Source organism: Propithecus coquereli, unplaced genomic scaffold (genome assembly GCF_000956105.1).
Source record: "Propithecus coquereli isolate 6110/MARCELLA unplaced genomic scaffold, Pcoq_1.0 Scaffold242, whole genome shotgun sequence".
NCBI lineage: Eukaryota > Metazoa > Chordata > Mammalia > Primates > Indriidae > Propithecus > Propithecus coquereli.
This window is the reverse complement of record NW_012147975.1, coordinates 2388856-2410086: the sequence shown is the minus strand read 5'-3', so window position 1 is coordinate 2410086 and position 21231 is coordinate 2388856. Positions and strand designations below refer to the sequence as shown.

Genomic DNA, 21231 nt, shown 5'->3' with positions numbered 1-21231 from the left:
TATTAAATACATTGATAGTGCTATGCAACCATCATTACCATCCATCTCCAGAACTGTTTGCATCTTATATAACTGAAACTATATTCCCAATAAACAATAATAGGCACAGTTCCTCCTTTTCTCCAGCCCCTGGCAACCCCCATTCTACTTTCTGTCTCTCTGATTTTCACTACTCTGAGCGCCATGTAAAAGCGGAATCGTATAATATTTGTCTTTTTGTGACTGGCTTATATGACTTAGCATAATGTTCCCAGGATTCATATATGTTGTAACAGCATATTGCACAGTTTTCTTCCTTTCTAAGGCTGAGTAATAGTCCATTGTATGGCTGTACCACATTTTGCTTATCCATTCATCCATTGGTGAACACTTGAGTGACTCCCATCTTTTAGCTGTTATGAATATTGCTGCTATAAACATAAGTGTACAAATGTTTTTTATTGGTTTTATATTCACATACCCAGGTCAGGTATGTTGAAGGGGTTCATATAGGTATCATTGGTTATTTCTATATTGGGTTCAAATTCGTCCATAAGAATTACATATTGATAGCTGAAATCTGATTATTTCATAAAATTATTTTTCCACAGTACTTATATAGCATGTTCAGTGGGTTGAAAGAGCTTGTATGTGTCCTTTCAGGTTTTGTCTTGACCTAAGCAAAGCTTTGGGGTTTAGCATGTGGTATGTGTGTTTCCTTTTCAGGCTCTTACAGCACTACTTTCCGATGATAGCAAGTTTGGATTCATTGTCATAGATGGTAGTGGTGCACTTTTTGGCACTCTCCAAGGAAACACAAGAGAAGTCCTGCACAAATTCACTGTGGATCTCCCAAAGAAACACGGTAATATAGGAGGAGAATATGAGCCCACTTGCTCTGTGTCTAGCAATAAGGAAAATAAATAGTATCATGCGGGGGAAGTAAATCCAGATGATGGGAGAGAAGCACCCTGGAATGACTCATGACTCATTGGTGCTTGTGGCTCTTCTCTTGGCATCAGAATTAGTAGTCAGTCTCTGAAAATGAGTAGCAGTTTACACTAAACATTTAGTAGGGAATGGTGCTTTTTCTTTGCCCTTTACTTGGATAATGACATGATTTTATATTTAATTTGCAAGGCACCTTGTACTACTTAATAATTGCCGTTTTCTCTCACTACTTTTGTGTCAAAGGTAGAGGAGGTCAGTCAGCCTTGCGTTTTGCCCGTTTAAGAATGGAAAAGCGACATAACTATGTTCGGAAAGTCGCAGAGACTGCTGTGCAGCTGTTTATTTCTGGGGACAAAGTGAATGTGGCTGGTCTCGTTTTAGCTGGATCAGCTGACTTTAAAACTGAACTAAGTCAATCTGATATGTTTGATCAGGTAAGCGATGAGTAGATTCTCCATTATGTGTGTCTCTAGATGGGAGTGGGTGAGTCTTCTGTGTGAGCACTGGAACATACACATCTTTTTGAATTTATGGTGATATATTTCTTGGGTTAAAAACCTAGCTCTGAGTTAAATGGTGGTGTGATTACAGGTGTTAATTAGAAAACACTCCCTTATGTTTTTCTGGGCCTTTCTCTTTTGAAATCGGCCATTTTTAGACGGGTTCCTTATAGGATCTATGGAGGTCCCTGGTTTAGTGGTGTCTTTCTGATTTATTCCTGAAGGTAAGTAAAGCAGTGAAACTCTCAACAGTATGACAGAGCTGATTAAGCCCAAAGCATTTAATCCAGCAGGATCTTTTGGTTTATGCCATGGGCTCAGCTGTAACACACCCCCAAGGTATTCTTCCAGAGGAGGTGGCATTATGGTAGAATGTCCACCAAAGAAAATGTCCTAAGCTTTCTACTGCCTTATTTGGCAGGAGCCAGTGATTCCCCCTTTCCTCCATAAGAAACTTATTTTTGTTTGTACTTAATGAGATATCCTGTAGTAGGTCTAATAGAATGTGTGCTATGATTGGCTGGGAAAGTTTACCCTGACAGCATTGTTCACTGTGAATAGCTTTTCAATAAATTGGGCTCCTTCTCCATGTTTAAACTTCAGTGATCATAATGCTGAACTTTCCATGCCATTAAGAGATAGTGGGTTTTGGTAAAGGTGTTTTTGAAGTACTAACTATATTTTTTTGTGTGTGTCAGAGGTTGCAATCAAAAGTTTTAAAATTAGTTGATATATCCTATGGTGGTGAAAATGGATTCAACCAAGCTATTGAGTTATCTACTGAAGTCCTCTCCAACGTGAAGTTTATTCAAGAGAAGAAATTAATAGGTATCAATGAAATACAGCTACTTTACTTATTCTTTGAAATGTTTCTGTGTATATATGTATGTACATGATTGTATGAAACAAGACACTGAAAAGGTAAAAGAGAGCAAGATTTAGCATTTTTATTAAAATCTTCTGCCTCCATGAAACCATTATTTTTAATCTTCTTTAGTTGTTATGTCTAATAAGTATGTTTTTATGTGCCAGGGAAACTTTAATGTCGAATTGACCTGTCCCTAATCACAGGACGATACTTTGATGAAATCAGCCAGGACACGGGCAAATACTGTTTTGGCGTCGAAGATACACTAAAGGCTTTGGAAATGGGAGCTGTAGAGATTCTAATAGTCTATGAAAATCTGGATATAATGAGATATGTTCTTCATTGCCAAGGCACAGAAGGTATGAGAATTAGAAAATACAGTTGCTATTTGTTACTGACCTGTGTATTCAGGAAGCCTAGGCTGGAGATTAGGGAAGGGTGGCTGATTGTGGGAGCAATCAGAAGACAAATCTACCCTCTTGTTCTCCACTCCTTCAGCCCGTAACATACCTGCATAGATTTTTCTGCTTGAATTATTTAATGTCTGGTTAAGATTGTTAAATTTACCGGGACCAGAACTGTATCTTGAATGTCTTTGACGTTTCCTTGTGGTTGGAGTATTTATGCCTGGTAGACATTCAGTGCATGCTAACATGATTATGGAAAAAGGGTTGATAGAGTGAATCTAGGAGCCCTTTCCTCATCTAACCTAACCTCATCTTGTGGGCTTATACCATTAGAATATGAGAGCCAGGATAACACATTTTCCTCCTAATATTACAGAGGAGAAAATTCTCTACCTAACTCCAGAACAAGAAAAGGATAAATCTCATTTCACAGACAAGGAGGTATGTGATTGTTTTCTTGGCTTGATGATACATGCGAGGAATCCATGTGTCAGGCCGGCAGTGTAGAGTGTCAGCCTTGGGATGCTAAAGCTCATACTTCTGGGGGGTGTCAGTGAAGGAGGTCAGCTCCTGTCTGCCACATACCAATCTGATTCCAAGGAAAGAGGTCACATCATGGTTACTGTGGCCTCTTATTTTTTAAAGTAGTTAAGCAATCAGGAAAATGTTCTCATTATCCTTGAAATTATAAATAGGAGAATTTAATTTGAGTAGTGCCTCTCCTGCACTGTGAAACCTGTGCTGCTTTCTTCATTTAGTGTATCAACAGCTCTTTCAGGGCAGCAGCTTCTCCAAGTTAGCTCTAGATGTATCACCACAAGATGGCTTTAAGTGGTAGCTTCCTCAAATTCTGAGTTGGAGAGCTTTGTTCTTTAAAAGGCCACTCCCCAAAGCAGTTCTGGCTTGCCTCTTCTGGGCTGTTGAATGAGTGCTGCTTAGAGACACTACAGCAGCCTGGCTTCTAGAGTCAACAAGAGGAATCATAAGCTGAAAAACCACTGGGTGTGTTGACATTTTATTACTGAGAGGTAGAGCCTAAGGAGAAGAGAAGTGTTACTGGAAATAATCAGAATTTCTCTGCTATGTCCCCTTATGTTACCAAAAATGAGAATTCACTTAGCTTTACACATAGACAGACATCTGTACATACATGTACATAACACATTATGAATGGGAGAATGAGAGTGGTGGTGGGCAGGGGGAGTGAGAGGCAAAGGCTTGATGTATCCTGATCCCCTCGTTTTTATATCTTATGGTCACCTCCATAGACAGGACAGGAACATGAGCTTATTGAGAGTATGCCCTTGTTGGAATGGTTTGCTAACAACTATAAAAAATTTGGAGCTACGTTGGAAATTGTCACAGATAAGTCACAAGAAGGATCCCAGTTTGTGAAAGGATTTGGTGGAATTGGAGGTGAGTGGCAAATCAGCAACAAATTTTAAAAACTGGGTCTCAGGCCGAGGCCTTTCCTGCCTAGCCTTACTTTAGGTGAGATGTGCTCAGTATCTACTGAGGCAGATGATTAGGGTAGGGGATGGCTACAGGTTCCTTGATTTGGATCAATTTTTACCATTAACTCTTTGCTTTCCGTAATTCTGCTAGAGAATTGGGCTTGCCTTAGAGTGACCACCCTCCACTCCCATTCTGTGAACACAGATAATTTACCCTTTGGTTTGTTTCCCCAGGTATCTTGCGGTACCGAGTAGATTTCCAGGGAATGGAATATCAAGGAGGAGACGATGAATTTTTTGACCTTGATGACTACTAGGTAGTCGACATGGGTCCGGCAAAACGTGCCTCACCCTCCAGCATCCAACCCAAGGAGCATACCCGTGGTGGAATCCAAACAGATCCCTGCCTTACAATTGGAACATTTCCAGAACTTAATCCATGAGCATTGGATATTGAAAAGAAAACCGAAACAAAACCAGACCCAATCCTACACATTGGTTTGTCATGGTGTCAGCGCAGCAGCCTACAACTAAGTTCCTAAATGCCACTTTGGACTAATTTAAAAAAGAATCCCAGTTTTTACTTTTACTCGATGGTGAAATTGGTTGCTCTTGTATTTTATGAAAAAAAAATGATTTTTTTAACCTTCATACATAGAAGCAAAAATACTTTAACTGCTGTAAACCTCCAAAAGTTAATAGAAGTGAGATCATACTGGTTTGTTTCTTATTTTGATTGGAGAAAAATTAAATTGCTGCATTTCGCAGTGACCCATTTACATGGCATTCTCAGCTTAAGACTGCATAAGAAGAAATATATGTGGTGACATGTTGGAACCATTTCTCTCTTGGTCTCTGTTTAATGTTAAAAGGGTGAGCTAATAGGAGGCAATTTCAACTTTACTCCCTCACACTACCCCTCCCCCTCCAGACTGGCAGTTTCAAGGATGCAAATTGCATTGCAAAATCAAACTGACTCATGAAGCATTTGGGCCAGTGCACTGTTTACTGCTGTTTGGCAGACAGACGCATTTGTGCCCAGTGTTTGGGAACCCTTTGTATCACTTGTTTTGACAAGGGTCCCCACAGTCTTAGCCTACTAGAAACCAGTTTGGGATGGATATTATGGGGCTTCTGTGCTATTGCTGGGATTGGAAGAAATAAAACATGCAATTTAAGTGGAAGCAAAGAAATTTAAAGGTTATTTTATTTTGCTTGGGTCTATCCTTGGAAAAAGGGAGGTGGATGTGTTTTCCTTGTGTTGGATGGCATGAGATTATGTGAATGTTTTGATTTATTAAAATGAACTGCAAGGTTTTTGACAGGAACGATGGACAAGACATGTATGACTGCATGTAATTATAAACTTCTGACCTCCTGGTGGGGTTGGAACATCTGTTTCTAACGTGGGGCTTACAAGCAAGCACCTCTCACATGAGAAATTAGGGGAGATGGGTGGGAAGGGATGGGACACAGCTTCTGGCACCATGGACTTAAGACCATATTGTATCCAAAAGTTGGCCTAAAACCCTGAAGCTTATACTTCAGAGCTGGACTGTAAGTCAGACTTGAACCCAGCTGACATGCAAGGTCATGGCGTGCCCGAGGTGGTGACAGTGAACAAAGTGTGTAGTATGTGCCCAGTAGTAGCAAAGGAAACGAGTATACCAAATGGACTTTGAAGGACCAAAGGTTTTAAAAGTCGATTGGTATCACCCCCACACTGACGAAGGTAGTAGGGCACATCTGGTTTTCAAATTGGGTACTTTTAACACTTTAGTGCCTGACTGCTGTTCTTTACTGACTTGACTCAGTCACTTGTAGCTTTATTGGTCTGAACCAGCTCCTTGTTCCTAGGTTACAGACCTGCCTATCGTTCCAATAATCCTGTTTCACTTGAATGAAGGGAGTATGTCTTAAATGTAAAGCTTCTGGTTCTCACACTGTATACTCTGAGGTCCAAATGACTGTCTGTCAATGTGTAACCTGATGTCTCAACCCCCAGTGAGAAGAGTCAATTCTTTGGTGTTCACCAATGCAGGAGGCTTCACCGGAACAGGCTTTTTTTTCTTTTTCTTTTCTTCTGGGTTTTTTTTTTTTTTGCCTTTTTTTTTTTGCTTTGGGCTCTGCTGTTTGTTTGCAGAACACCCAAGAGTGAGCAAACATGCTCTATTCACAGCAGTACCTTAGGGTTTTGCCATTGTAAATGGGTCTGATGTGATATGACAAGACCAGAGAAATTGGATGTAAATTTACATTTTTGAATATGCTTGTTGTTTCACATGATACATTTAGGGTATGCAGCTCCTTTTGTAGTTTTTATTTTTACTATTTAAGTTTGGAAATGATGCCAAATTTTTGTATTTCTTTAATCAATGTGTTCTCTTCGGTGATATATATTGCATTATATATTGATGTGTGTATCAATATATACTGATATGTATTACACTTACACATACAAACACATAAATAAGAGGGGGTGAAAACCGTAGCTTTTGCATTCTCTATAGCCTCTGCAGAGAGATCCTAAGCAGCGAAATCTTGGTGTTGTGATGTACAGAAATGGAGAAGAGTATTAAACCATATTTAAGAATACACTTTGTGTGCTTGAGATTTTTTAGGACTATTCCTAGAAAAGTCTGAACTAGAGGCAGTGTGAGTTCTCCCAGGCACATGTCAGATTAGTCATGGCTAATAACTTCTCAGCCTTAGATTTGAGTTGTTTTCACTATGTTTGCCTATGGAAGGCTATATGCAAAGGTTGTCTGATGTCATGATTCTAAAGTTATACTAGAGGAAGGAGGTTCAAGTTGCCAGAGCCAAATTAGTTTGTATCTTCCCATTCTACATGCATGCCAAAGGGAATCTTGTTCTTTTTTAAAAGTATTTCAGTTATGTTATCCTGTAACGTTTAATATCCCATGCAGGGATATTAAGTGCACCCCATTTTACAGGTGATGAAACAGACCAGAAGCAGGTTCTTGTGATAATGCCAAAATTTTATCCCAGGCTCAGTTTCAGAGTTTGCTCTTTAAGTCTTAGAATGGTCCAGATGGAAGAACAGCAACTAAGCACTTTCCCTCATCTTGCATACCTTGCACTGGGTAGGAAAGCAATAGCCCCATCTAAGAGCAGGTCAGGGTCAGGGTCAGGGGCCCAATGGAGCCAGGGTTTCAGAGCAGAAGGGGATTTGTTTCCTTTGCTTTTCAAAGGTTGAGGTGCTTAGAGCCTCTTCTGTCTGGTAGTTTAGACAGCCTAGTTGAGGAACCGAGGTGGCGTGTGTTTTGCTTTCTACAGATTTGAGAAAACTTAATGCTATAAGCAGAATTGACCAGTAATGGCAGTTTGCTTTTTCAGCATACTTTCACACATTTTTTCATCTGATCTAGATGATAGCCCTGATGAAATCCAGGTATCCTTTGGGAAGGAGTAGACATGCCTGTGCGGGTGGAGTTGTAATTTTCCCTCTTAATGCATCTCTAGGTGCTGTTATTGAACTCGAAATTATTGGAAGGCAACATGGTGCAGGATGTGAGAGCTGTGGTGCTTGCCTGTCTGGGCCTGTAGTACTTGCCATCTTTTGTTCTCTGGTTCCCATGCCATGACACTCCCAGACAGGCACATTGGATTCAGGGCTGAGTGCCAAGGTGGAATTTAAGCCTCAGGCCAGCTTCTCCCTTGTTGCCAGTTTGAGTTTTTTCTTTTTTTTTCCCCCTCCCTACCCCCTTGTTGCCAATTTAAGTGAGAGCCAGCTAGGATTCCCACCTGCCAAGTTCCACTCTGATGGGACTGGGTCTCAGAAAAAAACTGACCGACTACGGGGTATGGAAGCATCACATTAGAGCCAGGGAAGCAGGGCACAGTTACTTGCTCATTTTGTCGTGGTTTGGGTGCCACAAGTTGCTTGAGGAGGTAGGTGGCTGAACAGAGGACCCAGAGGTACACGTGAAAACAATTCTCCAGGATTCTCTAAGTTGAGTCTAAACCCTGACAGAGCGAACTGTGTTTTAGGTATACACATCTCCAGGAGTCTTCCCTGGAACTCTTGGCAGGCTCACCTGGGGCTCAGCTAATAGCCCAGGACAAGAAGTCTTAAGAAGAGGTCTGGTTTTGGCTCTGCTGTTAACTGGGCTTGTGACTTCCGGTAAGTCCCTTCCTACCCCAGCTTCCCTGACAGTACAAGGCAGGCCCTGAATCTGACATGCCTTTCAAGCTGTGAAAGCTGTCAGGATAGTATAGTAGGGAGCAGAAACCTTTGAGGTCTGACTGGGATAGAAATCCTAGCTCTACGTGGAAGACTGGCAAACTATTCCATGTCTGTGAGCAACAATTTCCCTACATTTAATAATGCCTACTTCATAAGGATTGGGGTAAAGATTAAATGTAGTGAGGCACAAGAAGTGCATAGTACAGTGGCGCTTAGCAAGGGCTCAGGTGGGAGCTTCTCTGACGATGGTCCCTCCACTACCAACCTTGGTCCTCTGGAGGTGGCCAGGGTAAGTGTGTGCTGGTGACCAGAAGGTGGCGCTAGAGTTAAGGGTATATGGCTGTGGAAGAAATTTGCTTCATCCAAAGTTGTAGGGGTGGATTTCTGACAAGCACTAAATGGTACCTCGCTTGCTTTGCCTTAAATTTTGGAAGAGTGGAGAGGGCAATTTGCCAAAGAAAGTAGGGATGAATGAACAGAGAGGAGAGCGCAGGAGTCTCAACCCAGTTCTGCACAGTTTTCTTACTCCTCACTCTGGGCTTTGAGCTATCTATCCATCTGTAAAATAACTATAGTCACTGACATTTGTTGAACAGTTATGTAATCCTCAGAAAAACTTAGGTAGATGCTGTTTTTTATCTGCCCATCCAAGTTCATAAGCTACTACGTGGCAAAATCTAGGGCTCAAAGTCAGGTCCATTTGGTTCCAAAGCCAATGCAAATACGAGTCATTCTTCACTCAGGAAGGGAGAGAACAGCTGCTGGTACTGTTGAGAAGATAGGTGGACTCGCCTCACCAACCCATGTTATGGCTTCCAGAGACAACCAACAGCTCGGATTGCATCTAAAAGGTGGCACTCATCTCGCATTTCCGTCCTTCCCCCAGCACAGACACATTTTGGCTGGTCAGCCCAGTTTCACCATGGCCGTAGTTGAGGATGGACAAAAGGAGCTCCCCCAGACTCTGTAGAGGCCCCCTATAATTTTTCTAGCATCTTCAGGGAAGAATGGATACACATAAAAGACTTTCTCAGCTATTAGAGTACCCCTTCTCTTAAAATGATGTAAATTATAGGACAATTAACAAAATTGAAATGTGGACTATAGATATTAAGTATCAATGTTAAATCTCTGAAGTTTAATAATTATTGTGGTTATGTAAAAGAATACTCTTTTTCTTAGGGAAGTACACATTGAAATATCAAGGGGTTTAAAACAAGCATGTTCATTAAGGGAACTTTTTTTTTTTTTAAACAGGGTCTTGCTCTGTTACCCTAGCTGGAGTGCAGTGGCATCATCATAGCCACATAAAATTTAAGCCATCCTTAAAGATTATTTATGAAAGGTGTTTTTATAATGAATGAATGCTGATAGAAGAAATGAAACATCTTATTCTCCCTGAGAATTGATGTATTTTTTGTTTGAGACAGGGTCTTGCTCTGTTGCCTAGGTAGAGTGCAGTGGTGTCATCATAGCTCACTGCAACCTTGAACTCTTGGTCTCGAGCAATCCTCCTGCCTCAGCCTCCAGAGTAGCTGGGACTAAAAGTGTGTGCCGCCATGCTTGGCTATTTTATTTTTTGTAGAGAGGGGGTCTTTGATGTATTACCCAGGCAGGTCTTGAACTCCTGGCCTTAAGTGATCCTCCTGCCTCAGCTTCCTTAAGTGCTGGAATTATAGGTATGAGCCACCAAACCCGATTATTCAGGAAATTTTTTTTAAATTTAAATTTTACAAGTGTAGAAGAAAAAGCATCAATTAACAGCTTAGGGTCGTCATTAACTTCTATTATAGAACAGTGTGGTGCAGAGGTAGTATTCACAAGATATTTATAACAAAACTTTGATTCTTTATTCAAGTTTGATTTTTACTCAGAATTTGGATTTGACTCACTGATCAGCATTTAGAAGGGTTCGTTCTGCAGAGTTTGCGGTTCAGGAGAAATCTCTACTCTGAGTCAACCAGTGAGCCTGGGAGCTTAAGGCCTGGGAGTTCCGGCCAGGCTGGAAGAAAGGGAGCAGAGGCAGGGCCTGGAGAGAGGAACTGCTGTCATACGCCTCAGAGATAAAATCAGCCTTGGGTTGGTCTGGTGCTGGGTGAGATGAAGCAATATGAAGAACAAGGGTTTCGTTGGGGGCCCTTGAGCCATAGCTAGGTGAGCAGCCCTGGAGGTGACCGGAAGAAGGCAAAGCTGTACCTGGGAACTTCAAGCCCATTCTCAGACAGGACAAGAGTCTCATTAGACTCTACTCCTCTGTCTGCAGCGACACCCTTCTATAGCTCTTCTCCACAGTACCCCAATACTTTGACTTCTTAAGTAGCACCTGAAAGGCCATTGGACCTTATCTATTCTGATCCTCTCTCATGGAAGAGAGAAGAAAGCTGAGCCCAGGGAGCAGGATAATGACCCGTAGGGCTCATGCAGCAAATTAGCAGAGCTGACATGGACACCTGATGTTACAACTCCAAAGTCAGTGCTCTCAACACATGGACGGTCTTGTTATTCTTCATCTAAGCCCTATTCTCTCCAGTATTGTGGATGAGAAAAGGAAGGATCAGAGGAAGTGAGTGGCCTGAAGCCAAAGACAGTGAGCTGGGAGGGGAAAGGTGGCCAACATCCAGGAGGGGTTATGAAAGCTATTTTGAAGTCACTTCCCTGTGAGTCAGGGTTGTCTTGAGTGTGTAGATTAACCTGCTTCTCTAGCCTTCTCCCTGGGTTTCCAAATTCGCCCCCATCTAGGTTTCCCTGACTGCCAGCTCCCTCTCCCACTCTGCTGAGATACCCTACCTGAGCTCAGCCCCTCTGCTGGCTCTCCAGCCCCACCCAAAGGAAACCCAGAGGGCAAACCCGTTTTCAGGGAAGCCATGAGACCTGGGGAAGAAAGTGAAAGCTTCAGAAAGGCTCCAAGCAGGAAGCCAGGATCTTCTGAGATGAAGGCAAAGATGCAGATATCCTGCTACCTGGGGGAAGAGAGGTGGGGACTGGGCTTCAGAATGAGGAAAAATCAGGATTTGATGCCAGCACGCCTGCTCCATGTTACCTGGCTGTCCAGACCCAAGTACATCCCCAGCGCAGCAGAAACAAGATGAACCAACTGGGGTGGACCTAGAGGGCCTGCAGGAGGGGCTGTTTGTAATAGGCAGAATGCTGCCTGGAAAAGAGTTGAAGCTCCTCCAGATAAAGCTGCATGCCTGTGCTCAAGGCTGGAGGCCCTTGCTTGCCCCGGTCAGGCTCTGACTCCGAGGAAAGGTAGCGTGGAAGTTCTGCCCCTCCCTGGGGAGCCGAGCAAAGGCCCTCAGAAACCCAGTCTCCTACAGCCTTCCATTGTCTCCACAGGCACACTCCACTGCCACCTCTAGTCCTTGAATTAGACTTGGGTTTACCCAGTCTCATTCTGTCACTCAGCTGGCGTTTGCAGACATTTCCTGTGTCCTGGGCCCTGTGCAAGATGCCCATACACAATGGGGAACAATGTGGGCGCAGGCCCCGCCCTTCAGTGCTTCAGGTCCAGCAGTGGAGACTGTTAACAAGGAATGAGTAGAGAGTGAGGGGGCTCCCATCTCATCTCCCATCCACATGGCGAGCAGGGCTCCGCTGGAGAGATGAGAGGGTGAGTTTGGAGAGGAATGTGCATCAGTCCTGACTTGATCCAAAGGCCAGGAAGCCACTCAGATTTCAGGGCACTGATTTTTTTCACCTTCCTATCATTTGTTTCTTCGTTAACAGCTTTATTGAGGTATAATTTACAAACTATAAAATTCACCCACTGTAAGTCTAGTTTGATAAGTTTGGTTATTTTATGTGTATAGTTGTGTAACATCCCACAATTCGACGTCCATAACCTTAGAATAATTGTGTTCTTTTGCAGTAAATCCCTGTTCCCATTGACAGCCCTAGGCAACCACTGATCTGCTTTCTTTCTCTATGACTTTGCCTTTCCAAGAAAAAAAAATTTTTTTTTTGGAGACAAGGTTTCCCTCTGTCACCCAGGCTGGAGTGCAGTGGTGCAATCACGGCTCACTGTAACCTCCAACTCCTGGGCTGCAGCGATCCTCCTGCCTCAGCCTCCCAAATAACTGGAACTACACGCCTGGCTTTTTTTTTTTTTTGTAGAGACAGGGTCTCACAGTGTTACTCAGACTGGTCTCCACCTCCTGCCCTCAAGCAATCCTCCTGCCTCAGCCTCCCAAAGTGCTAGCATTATAGGTGTGAACCACCACACCTGGCCAGATACTTGATATTAATGGAATACCACAACATGTAGTCTTTTATGTCAAGCTTCTTTCATTTATATAAATTTTTGAGATATATCTATATTTTTGCATGTTCACTTTTATTGTTGAATAGTATGATACAGTAAGAAATATATATTTGGTCTTTGCCCACCCCCCTTCCTGGCACACATCTCCTAAAACCCTTGGAACCTCCAGAGTGATTAGTGTATTTTCTGTGCTAATGAGATGACTGGTGGCTGGGGTCCCCTAGATAACTTCAGGATGGGGACTGGTCACAGGAAAGATCAAGTTATGATTAGAGAGTTGGAACTTTCAGCCCCCGCCAAGCTGGAGGTTGAGCCAATCACTGATGGCCAATGATCTAATCAATCGTGCCTGTGCAATGCGACCATAAAAACCCATAAATGACGGGCTTCGGAGAGGTCCCAGGTTGGTGAACACATCGAGGTGCTGGGAGAGTGACATGCCAGGAAAGGGTAAGGAAGCTCTGTGTCTATACCTTGCCTTATGCATCTCTTTCATTCAGCTGTTCCTGAGTTGTATCCTTTATAATATGCTAGTAATAATATATAAATTTTTCCTGAGTTCTGTGAGCTGTTCTAGCAAATTATCAAACCTGAGGAGAGAATCATGGGAACTTTATAGCCAATTGGTCAAAAGTACATGTGGTGGCCAGGCGAGGTGGCTCACACATATAATTGCAGCATTTTGGGAAGCCAAGGCAGGAGGATTGCTTGAGCACAGGAGTTTGAGACCAGCCTGAGCAGCATGGCAAGACCCCATCTCTAGAAAAAAATACAAAAAACTCAGCCAGGCATGGTGGCACCAGCCTGTAGTCCCAGCCACTGAGGCAAGAGGATCGCTTGAGCCCAGGAGTTTGAGGTTACAGTGAGCTGTGAAGAAGGTCAAACCACTGCACTCCAGCCTGGGTGACAAAGGGAGACCCTGTTTCTAAAAATTAAAAAAAGGAAGTGGCAACTAGGGACTTTGGATTGACATCTGATGTGAAAGGCAGTCTTACAGAACTGAGCCTTTAACCTGTGGGGTCTGCACTAACTGTAGGTAGTTACTGTCAGAATCGAATTGAATTGTAGGAAACACAGTTGGTGTCTGGGGAATAGGAGAATTGATTGGTATGGAAAGAGAACTCAGGCCAGGTGCGGTGGCTCATGCCTGTAATCCTAGCACTCTGGGAGGCCGAGGCAGGTGGATTGCTCAAGGTCAGGAGTTCGAGACCAGCCTGAGCAAGAGCGAGACCCCCGTCTCTACTAAAAAAAAAAAAAAATAGAAATGATCTGAACAACTAAAAAAATATATAATATAGAAAAAATTAGCCGGGCATGATGGTGCATGCCTGTAGTCCCAGCTACTCGGGAGGCTGAGGCAGAAGGATTGCTTGAGCCCAGGAGTTTGAGGTTGCTGTGAGCTAGGCTGATGCCACGGCACTCACTCTAGTCTCAAAAAAAAAGAACCCACGCATGTGGTGTCAAAAGCTTTATGAGTAAAAAACAGCACAGAAAAGTAGAGATGGGGCCTCCCTCTTGCTCAGGCTGGTCTTCAACTCCTGAGCTCAAGCAATCCTCCTGCCTTGGCTTCCCGGAGTGCTAGGATTACAGGCGTGAGCCACCGCACCCAGCTTCTTACCTTCTTGATAATGTCCTTTGATGCACAAAACTTTTTAATTTTGATGAAGTCCAATGTATCTATTTTTTTCTTTTTTCTTTTGTTGCCCTATCTTAGATCCCTTTGCCAAATCCAAGGTCATGAAGATTTACCCCTGTTTTTACCTAAGAGTTTTATAGTGTTAGCTCTTATGTATAGGTTATTGGCTAATTTTGAGTTAATTTTTTTCCTTTTCTTTTTTTTCCAATAAGCCTTTTGTGCTCCTATGAGTTAATTTTTATATACAGTGTGAGGCTGGGTGTCTGACTTCTTGTTTTTGCATGTGACTATCCAGTTGTCCCAGCACCATTTGTTGATGAGACTATCATTTCCCCCATTGAATGGTCTGCGTACCCTTAGAGAAAATCAGTTAGCCACAGGTGTATGGGATTATTTCTGAACTCTGAACTCTATTCCATAGGTCTATATATCTAACCTTATGCCAGTACCGCATTGTTTGGATTTATGTAGCTTTGTAGTAAGTTTTGAAATCAAGAAATTTGAGTCCTCCAACTTTGTTCTATGTTTTCAGTACTGTTTTGGCTATTTAGGGATCCTCGAAATTCCTTATGAATTTGAGGATTGGCTTTTCAATTTCTGCAAAAAGATCATTGGAATTTTGGTAAAGATTGCATTGAACCTGTATATTGCTTCAGGTAGTATTGGCATCTTCACAATATTAATCTTCCAATCCATGAACACAACATGTCTTTCAATTTATTTAGGTCTTTTTAAATTTCTTTCAGCAATGTTTTGTAGTTTTCAGTGGATAAGTCTTACATCCTTGGTTAAATTTATTCCTAGGTATTTTATTCTTTTGGATGATATCATAAAATGGAATTGTTTTCTTTTTTGTTGTTGTTGTTGAGACAGAGTCTCACTCTGTTGCCTGGAGTAGAGTGCCGTGGCGTCAGCCTAGCTCACAGCAACCTCAAACTCCTGGGCTCGAGCAATCCTACTGTCTCAGCCTCCTGAGTAGCTGGGACTACAAGCATGCGCCACCATGCCCGGCTAATTTTTTCTGTATAGATTTTTAGTTGTCCAAATAATTTCTTTCTATTTTCAGTAGAGACGGGGTCTCACTCTTGCTCAGGCTGGTCTCGAACTCCTGACCTTGAGTGATCCACCTGCCTCAGCCTCCCAGAGTGCTAGGATTACAGGTGTGAGCCACCGCTCCCGGCCTGGAATTGTTTTCTAAATTTCTTTTTCAGATTGCTCATTGCTGGTGTCATTCTGGTTTTGATTTGCATTTTCCTAATGACTAATGATGTTGAGCATCTTTTCATATGCTTATTAGCCATTCATATATGTTTTTTGGTTAAGCATGATCTTTCATTATTAATCTCCAACTTTGCATTTCCATGAGTGGAGACCCCCCATATCCTGTTTCTCAGATATCTTCTTTCCTTCTTCCCTTCTTTTTACTTTAAAAAAGTACTTAACAAAAATGGACAGGCAGCTCAGTGCAGGGGGCTGACCACATGGACATTGGAGCCAGGTGCCCAAGGTTTGTCTCACACTCTGCCACTTACTAGCTCTGTGACCCTGGGCACAGAAGTCACTTCTCTTTCAGTTTCTTAAATGTTAAAATAGGATGTTTGTTAAATAAACTAAGTTTTTATTTTACTTGTTATATAAAATAAGTGCCTACAACAGCCAAGCCTCGGGATAGACCCTAGAATAGAATACGGTTGTGAGCAAAGTCCCTGTCCCAATGGGCCTCCAGGCTAATGGACCACTCCAATGGATGTGAAATCCCAGTTGAGATAAACGCCTGAGGGAAGGCCACATGTGAGGTCTGTGGCAGGGGAACTTGAGCTAGCAGAGACGAGGACCAGGCCAGCTAGTGAGAACAACACGGAGGGCAGGGAGGGGCACAGTTGAGGAAACAGGTGGAGACCAGTGTGAATGAAGCTCAGAGAAGGAAGAGGGAGTGTGGCGGACAAGGAAGCTGGAGAAGCCAGCAGGGCAGACCTGGCTGAGCCTCAGAGGCCTTGCTGAGAACCTGAGATTTCATTTTGAAGAATATGGGAAGCCACTGAGGTATTTTAAGCAAGGCAGATGACACATTCAGATTTGCTTGTCAAAGAGGTCCTCTGGGCACAGTGTGCTTTGAGAAGAGAGCCTGGGGCTGAGTCCTGAAGCACTGGAACACTTAATGTCTAAGTCGAGGAGACTCAAAGAGAGCAGCAAGAGAGGCGGAGGAAAACCAGGGCTTTGTCCATCAAGACATGGAAGCGATGAGAGGGAGGATTTCAAGAAGAGATGATCACATACAAGCCAAATGCTGCTGATAATTAGTCAAGGAAGATGAAGACTGAAATATCCTACCAGATTCAGAGACAGGATTACATCTGAGGAGCCCCCAAACACTGCTGCTTGCCCTCCAACCCCCACAGCCACTGCCTCAGGACGTCCCCCCGCCCGCACCCGCTGCAGATCAGAGCTGGTCTTTCTCAGTAAGCTTCTTTGGAGGATTTCCTGGCAGCTCTCCTGGCCGTCTGCAGCATCTGCTTCCTGGGGCCAGGCCTGAGAGCACTAACAGCAAGAGAGGTGTGTGTGGCAGCCAGAGATCAGGGCTGTGTGTCACATTGGCCTTTTTGTTCAAAAAAACCTCAGTTTATCAATCCTAGGTTCCAATATTCCCAACATAGAGAGGCACAAAAGCCTGATCCCATGGCCACTGGAGCATATGTCCTCTCTCCCTCTCTCTTAAGGCAGGCAACAGCCCCGGACCCCTACTGCCTCATAGGGCTTTCAGAAGATAACACCTCCCCACGCCCCCCACTCTCCCCCAACCCCCTTACGCACGGAAGAGAAGGAAAGGCCTGCCTAAGCAGAAGCCTGGGTTTCCTGCAGATTCTGTACCAGCCTACTGGAGCTCCCCAGCTCCTCTCAGGCCCTCCCTCTTGGCTAGGCTGTTATAAATAGCTCCCTAGTTTCCAGCCTGGGATCTCCCAGCCCTGCAAAGAGCAAGCACCACCTCCTCACTCTTAATTGACCTCAGCCTGGAACAGGAAGGGGTGGTACCATGGCTGGCAGAGGGTGGACAGGAGGGGAGGAGAGGGCGGGAAGCAGCACCACTGGGAGCCTGGCCTCTGTGGACTACATTACCCACAATCCTAGATCAGTGCTCAGCCGAGGAGGCTGCTGGGGGCCTGCAGCCCTAGGTGGGAAAACAAGGCAAGAGGCATCCTAGGCCATGGGTGTGTGGCCCAGGCCCTGAGACCCAGTTTTTTTTCCAAAACCTAACTCCTGGAGCTTTGAGATCCTCTCGATGCACCCTATTCTCAGGCACTCAGCCGGCCTGGGGCTGGAGAGACCCACAAAGTTCCTTAACTTCTGGCTTTATTTGCAGTCACTGTGTGTGTGTGTTTTTATTGTACTGGAGACTGGAAGCCTGTAAATGATTCTATTCTGGATCACGCCCAGAGCCTGCTTGGCCCTAGAAGCCCCTTCTCTAAAATATTCCCACACTCAGCTCCAAGCTCTGAGCTTTTCTTTTCCTGCCTTACCTGAGACAGAACAATCATGGGCTTCCAGGTTGTTGGTCCAGCTGGCCACAGCGGGGCTTGCTTACTCCCGAGCACAAAGCCTGGACTTTGATGTCACTTGTGTCGCGCTGTAACACAGCTGTTCCAGCTGGGGGTGGGGGTTCAGGAATTGCTGCTGGTTCCATCTCTCCTGGGGTTGGCTCCCTCTCTCTGACCTTTTTCATGGCAGAGTGGGTAGGGTAACCACATGGCTGGGCCAGGTTTAAGTCTCTGGAAGCAAGCAGGGAGGGCCTGTGGGGGCTTGCTGGTTCTTGCAGTGGTGGATAAACCAGAACTATCACGCTGAGCAAGAGGCCATTCTGGGTGGTGGGAGCACCCAGCAGACACTTCTTGACCCCATCCCCACTGTGTGTGTACACCAGTCCGGCTGTGGCTCCACCCATCCCACTCCTCCAATTCCACCCCCGCCCCAGAGTCAACTACTCCAGTAGGGTTCTGGGGCTCATGAGCCTTCAGACCACATGGTGCCACAGCAGACGGAGATGCTGGGGACCAGACCTAGAGTCAAAGACCCCTGTCCAAGGTGAAAAGGGACTGTGGAAGACCCGAAGACAGGTCCTTTCCCTCTTTCCCCTCACCCGGATATAATATTAATAATAGCCATTATTTACTGAGGCGGTAACTAGGAATGCAAATACAGGTAAGCCCAAATGGCGATCCCAATAAATAAACGATATGGGACACTGCGTTAAGCTCAGTGGTCTGTTGATTTACGGGGTGGGGGAGGGAAGGATTTCCAAAGGGCAGAAGTCGGAACCAAGCAAAGGATGGGGAGCAGTTCGTTCTACCAGAATGGTTGGGAAGAACATTCTAGGCAGAGGGGACAGCTTGACTAAAGGCAGGGAGGAGCCAGAAACAGCAAGGAGGGAGGGAGAGAAAAGCAGAAGCAAGTAGGTATTACCGAGGACCAACTTGCCAAATGCAAGGGGAGGAGCGGCAGGCTCTACCCCACGCCTGGGAGTCCGGCCTTTAGGTCCAGGGCCGGGAGCCGCCGAAGGGCGCGCTGTGTTCGGGGGTCGGGGAGAAAAGTAGGACAAAACAGGAAACCGGTGGTGGACAGTGGGACCCCCGCGTCGGCCTTTCCGGGTTTCCCTCCGCCTGGCCGGGCCGCGACGGGGCCAAGCCGCGCGTTCCCGGCCCCTCCTGCCCGCCGCCCCCTCCTTGGCAGCGGGTCCTCGGGACGCGGGCTCCCGGGCGCGGGCGGACCCCGAGGGCCGGGCTCCCCGCCCGCGGGCCGCCTGCCAGGCACGCCGGGAAGGAAGCGCCTTGTATGGGCCTCGGGCAGGGAGGAAGCGCCTTGTAGGGCTCGAGGAGGAAGCGCCATACATGGCGCGGGGCGGGCGGGGGCGGGCCGGGGGCGGGGAGCCCGCCCGGGAAGGAGGCCGCTTCCGCCGCCGCGCCCGCGCCCGCGCCCCAGGACCCTCCCCGGCCCCGGCCGCGCGCACCGTGCGCAGCGATTTGGGGCCACGGGGTTCCCGGGCTGCGCGCGACCTTGACGCCTGACCGAGCCCGGTCGGAATCCCAGCTCGGCCGCGCACTGCTGTGTGACCTTGGGGTAACGCTTTCGTCTCTGAGCCTCGGGCCCTCTTCCCAGGGTGGTGGGGACAGAGTGAGAGGATGTGGCTGAGGCGCCTCCCTGTGGGCATGGCCCACGGTGGCCTCTCCTTCACCCTAACATTGTAGGCTGTGGGCAGAGGCGGTTTTCCCAGACGCCAGCTGTCTGTGTGTCCCTTTAGCCTCTTCCCAGCCACCTCGGCACGTGGGAAGTCTGAACGAAAGGCGAAATGAGGAGCTGATGGCTTCGGAAGAGACCTTTCCAGAAGAAAATAGTTTTCCTTTCCGAGGTTCAGACAGAGGGAGTTCTAATCCCAGCTTCTCCCCTTACCAGCTTGGGTGATGCTGGGAAAGGCACTTCCCTTCCCCAAACCTTCATGTCCTCCTCTGGCAGGTGAAACGGGGATAGTAGTTCCAGATGTGCAGGTTTGCTGTGATAATCAAATGTAATGGGCCGGGGTGGGGGCGGGGGTGGGGACAGGGTGTAAAGTGCCTGGCATGGAGTAGGTGCTTCCTAATGTCAGTTCCTCAGTTCTCTGTGCCCCTCCCCAATTCGGGGGCGGGGGACTTGAGCCCCTGACCATTCTCCCTGGAAGCCCTGCTCCTCCTTTGCCACCTGTGGGTCCTCATTGCCAAGATTTGCTGCCTTCACCGGAGGCATGCCTGTGGCCCTGCAACCCCCTTCTCTGTTCAGCCACCACCCCACTGACCTGCTGTCCCTGCTGCTGCTCTTCTCTGTCTACCCAGAGCATAGGTGACCTCCTGGACCATCTGGCAAGGGCAAAAAGAACCTGGAGGAAGTTGAGGTTCCCATCACAGCCAGAAACTGGTATCTAGGACACCATCCCTGCCCACGCCCGCTGTCAGTACCACACCCACACATCTCACTGAGAGATAGGTATCAATCTCAGAGAAGCATTTCCCAATCCTCCCTTGTTGGCCCTGCCCTCATCAGTCCTGCCTGTCCTGGAGTCCCACTGAAATCTAACCTGAATCTTCCTGCCCTGTCCTGCTGAGCAGCAGTCAGCAGCCCCTGATAGGTTCCAGGCAAGTTTGTGGATACACAATAGATGCACGTCTCCCACGGCTTTGTTTCCTTTCATCCCTGTTGGGCAAGGAGGCTGCCGTTGGCATGGTAACCTTCCCTGTAAAAGTTGCAGCCTTCAAGGATGTTTTTCAGTTCCAGCAGGGACACAGCTCCTTCCCCCCACTGCAGACCACAGGGTGACATGTAGCTGTGTCATTCTGGCCTCCCCTAAAACAGGGACCTGGAGCTGGAAGCCAAAAAGGACTGGTTGGTGGAGGGCAGCAAAGGGCTTAAGGGAGATGCTGATTGGATCTCTGAGGAACATGTTCCTTCTGCCCTGCATGTTGATCCCCACCACCCAGAGAAACCAGTTCGCAGGCCCAGAATATTTAGGGATACTCTTGGGATTTTTTGGTGCATGATAAGCACACGTCTTCACTAAAACCAAGCACCCGACAAATGGCATGATGCCTAGTGCTTAATTCTGTAGAATAAGCTGATAAATCACAAGGCCTCCAGAATCCAGAGATTTCCTTTCTCTCCAGTCCCTCTGTGGAATAAATGAGTAGTTACTAACCATTGCCCGTTTTCCAGTTTCCCATACATTATTTCAACTAAGTCTCCCCGCAGTCCTGTGAGGGAGGTATTACAACACTCATTGTACAAATAGGGACGGTAGGATTTGGGCAAAGGTCTTAAGCAACTCGACCAAAAGTCACATGGCCATGGAGTGGTAGCACTGGGACCAGGACCTGGGTCTTCAGATCCCCAGTCGCTCACCTTTCCACCAGGTCCTGTGTCCTTGGTATTTGCCTCTGTTCTACTGATAAAGA

At 46.0% G+C, this 21231-nt stretch overlaps 1 protein-coding gene across 2 annotated transcripts in view; it reads left to right on the top strand.

The window, feature by feature from the left end:
* Positions 1–6754, top strand: part of ETF1 (eukaryotic translation termination factor 1) — a 28417-nt gene extending 21663 nt beyond the window's left edge. The window contains exons 5-11 of one of the 2 annotated variants that reach the window (XM_012646378.1): positions 706–844; positions 1174–1364; positions 2129–2258; positions 2502–2657; positions 3082–3146; positions 3974–4121; positions 4394–6754. In XM_012646378.1, the coding sequence (XP_012501832.1) occupies positions 706–844; positions 1174–1364; positions 2129–2258; positions 2502–2657; positions 3082–3146; positions 3974–4121; positions 4394–4476 (912 nt within the window). In that variant the 3' untranslated portion in view covers positions 4477–6754. The remainder of the gene's footprint in view (positions 1–705; positions 845–1173; positions 1365–2128; positions 2259–2501; positions 2658–3081; positions 3147–3973; positions 4122–4393) is intronic. The other variant, XM_012646379.1, reaches the window with a different exon arrangement.
* Positions 6755–21231: the final 14477 nt, after the last annotated feature.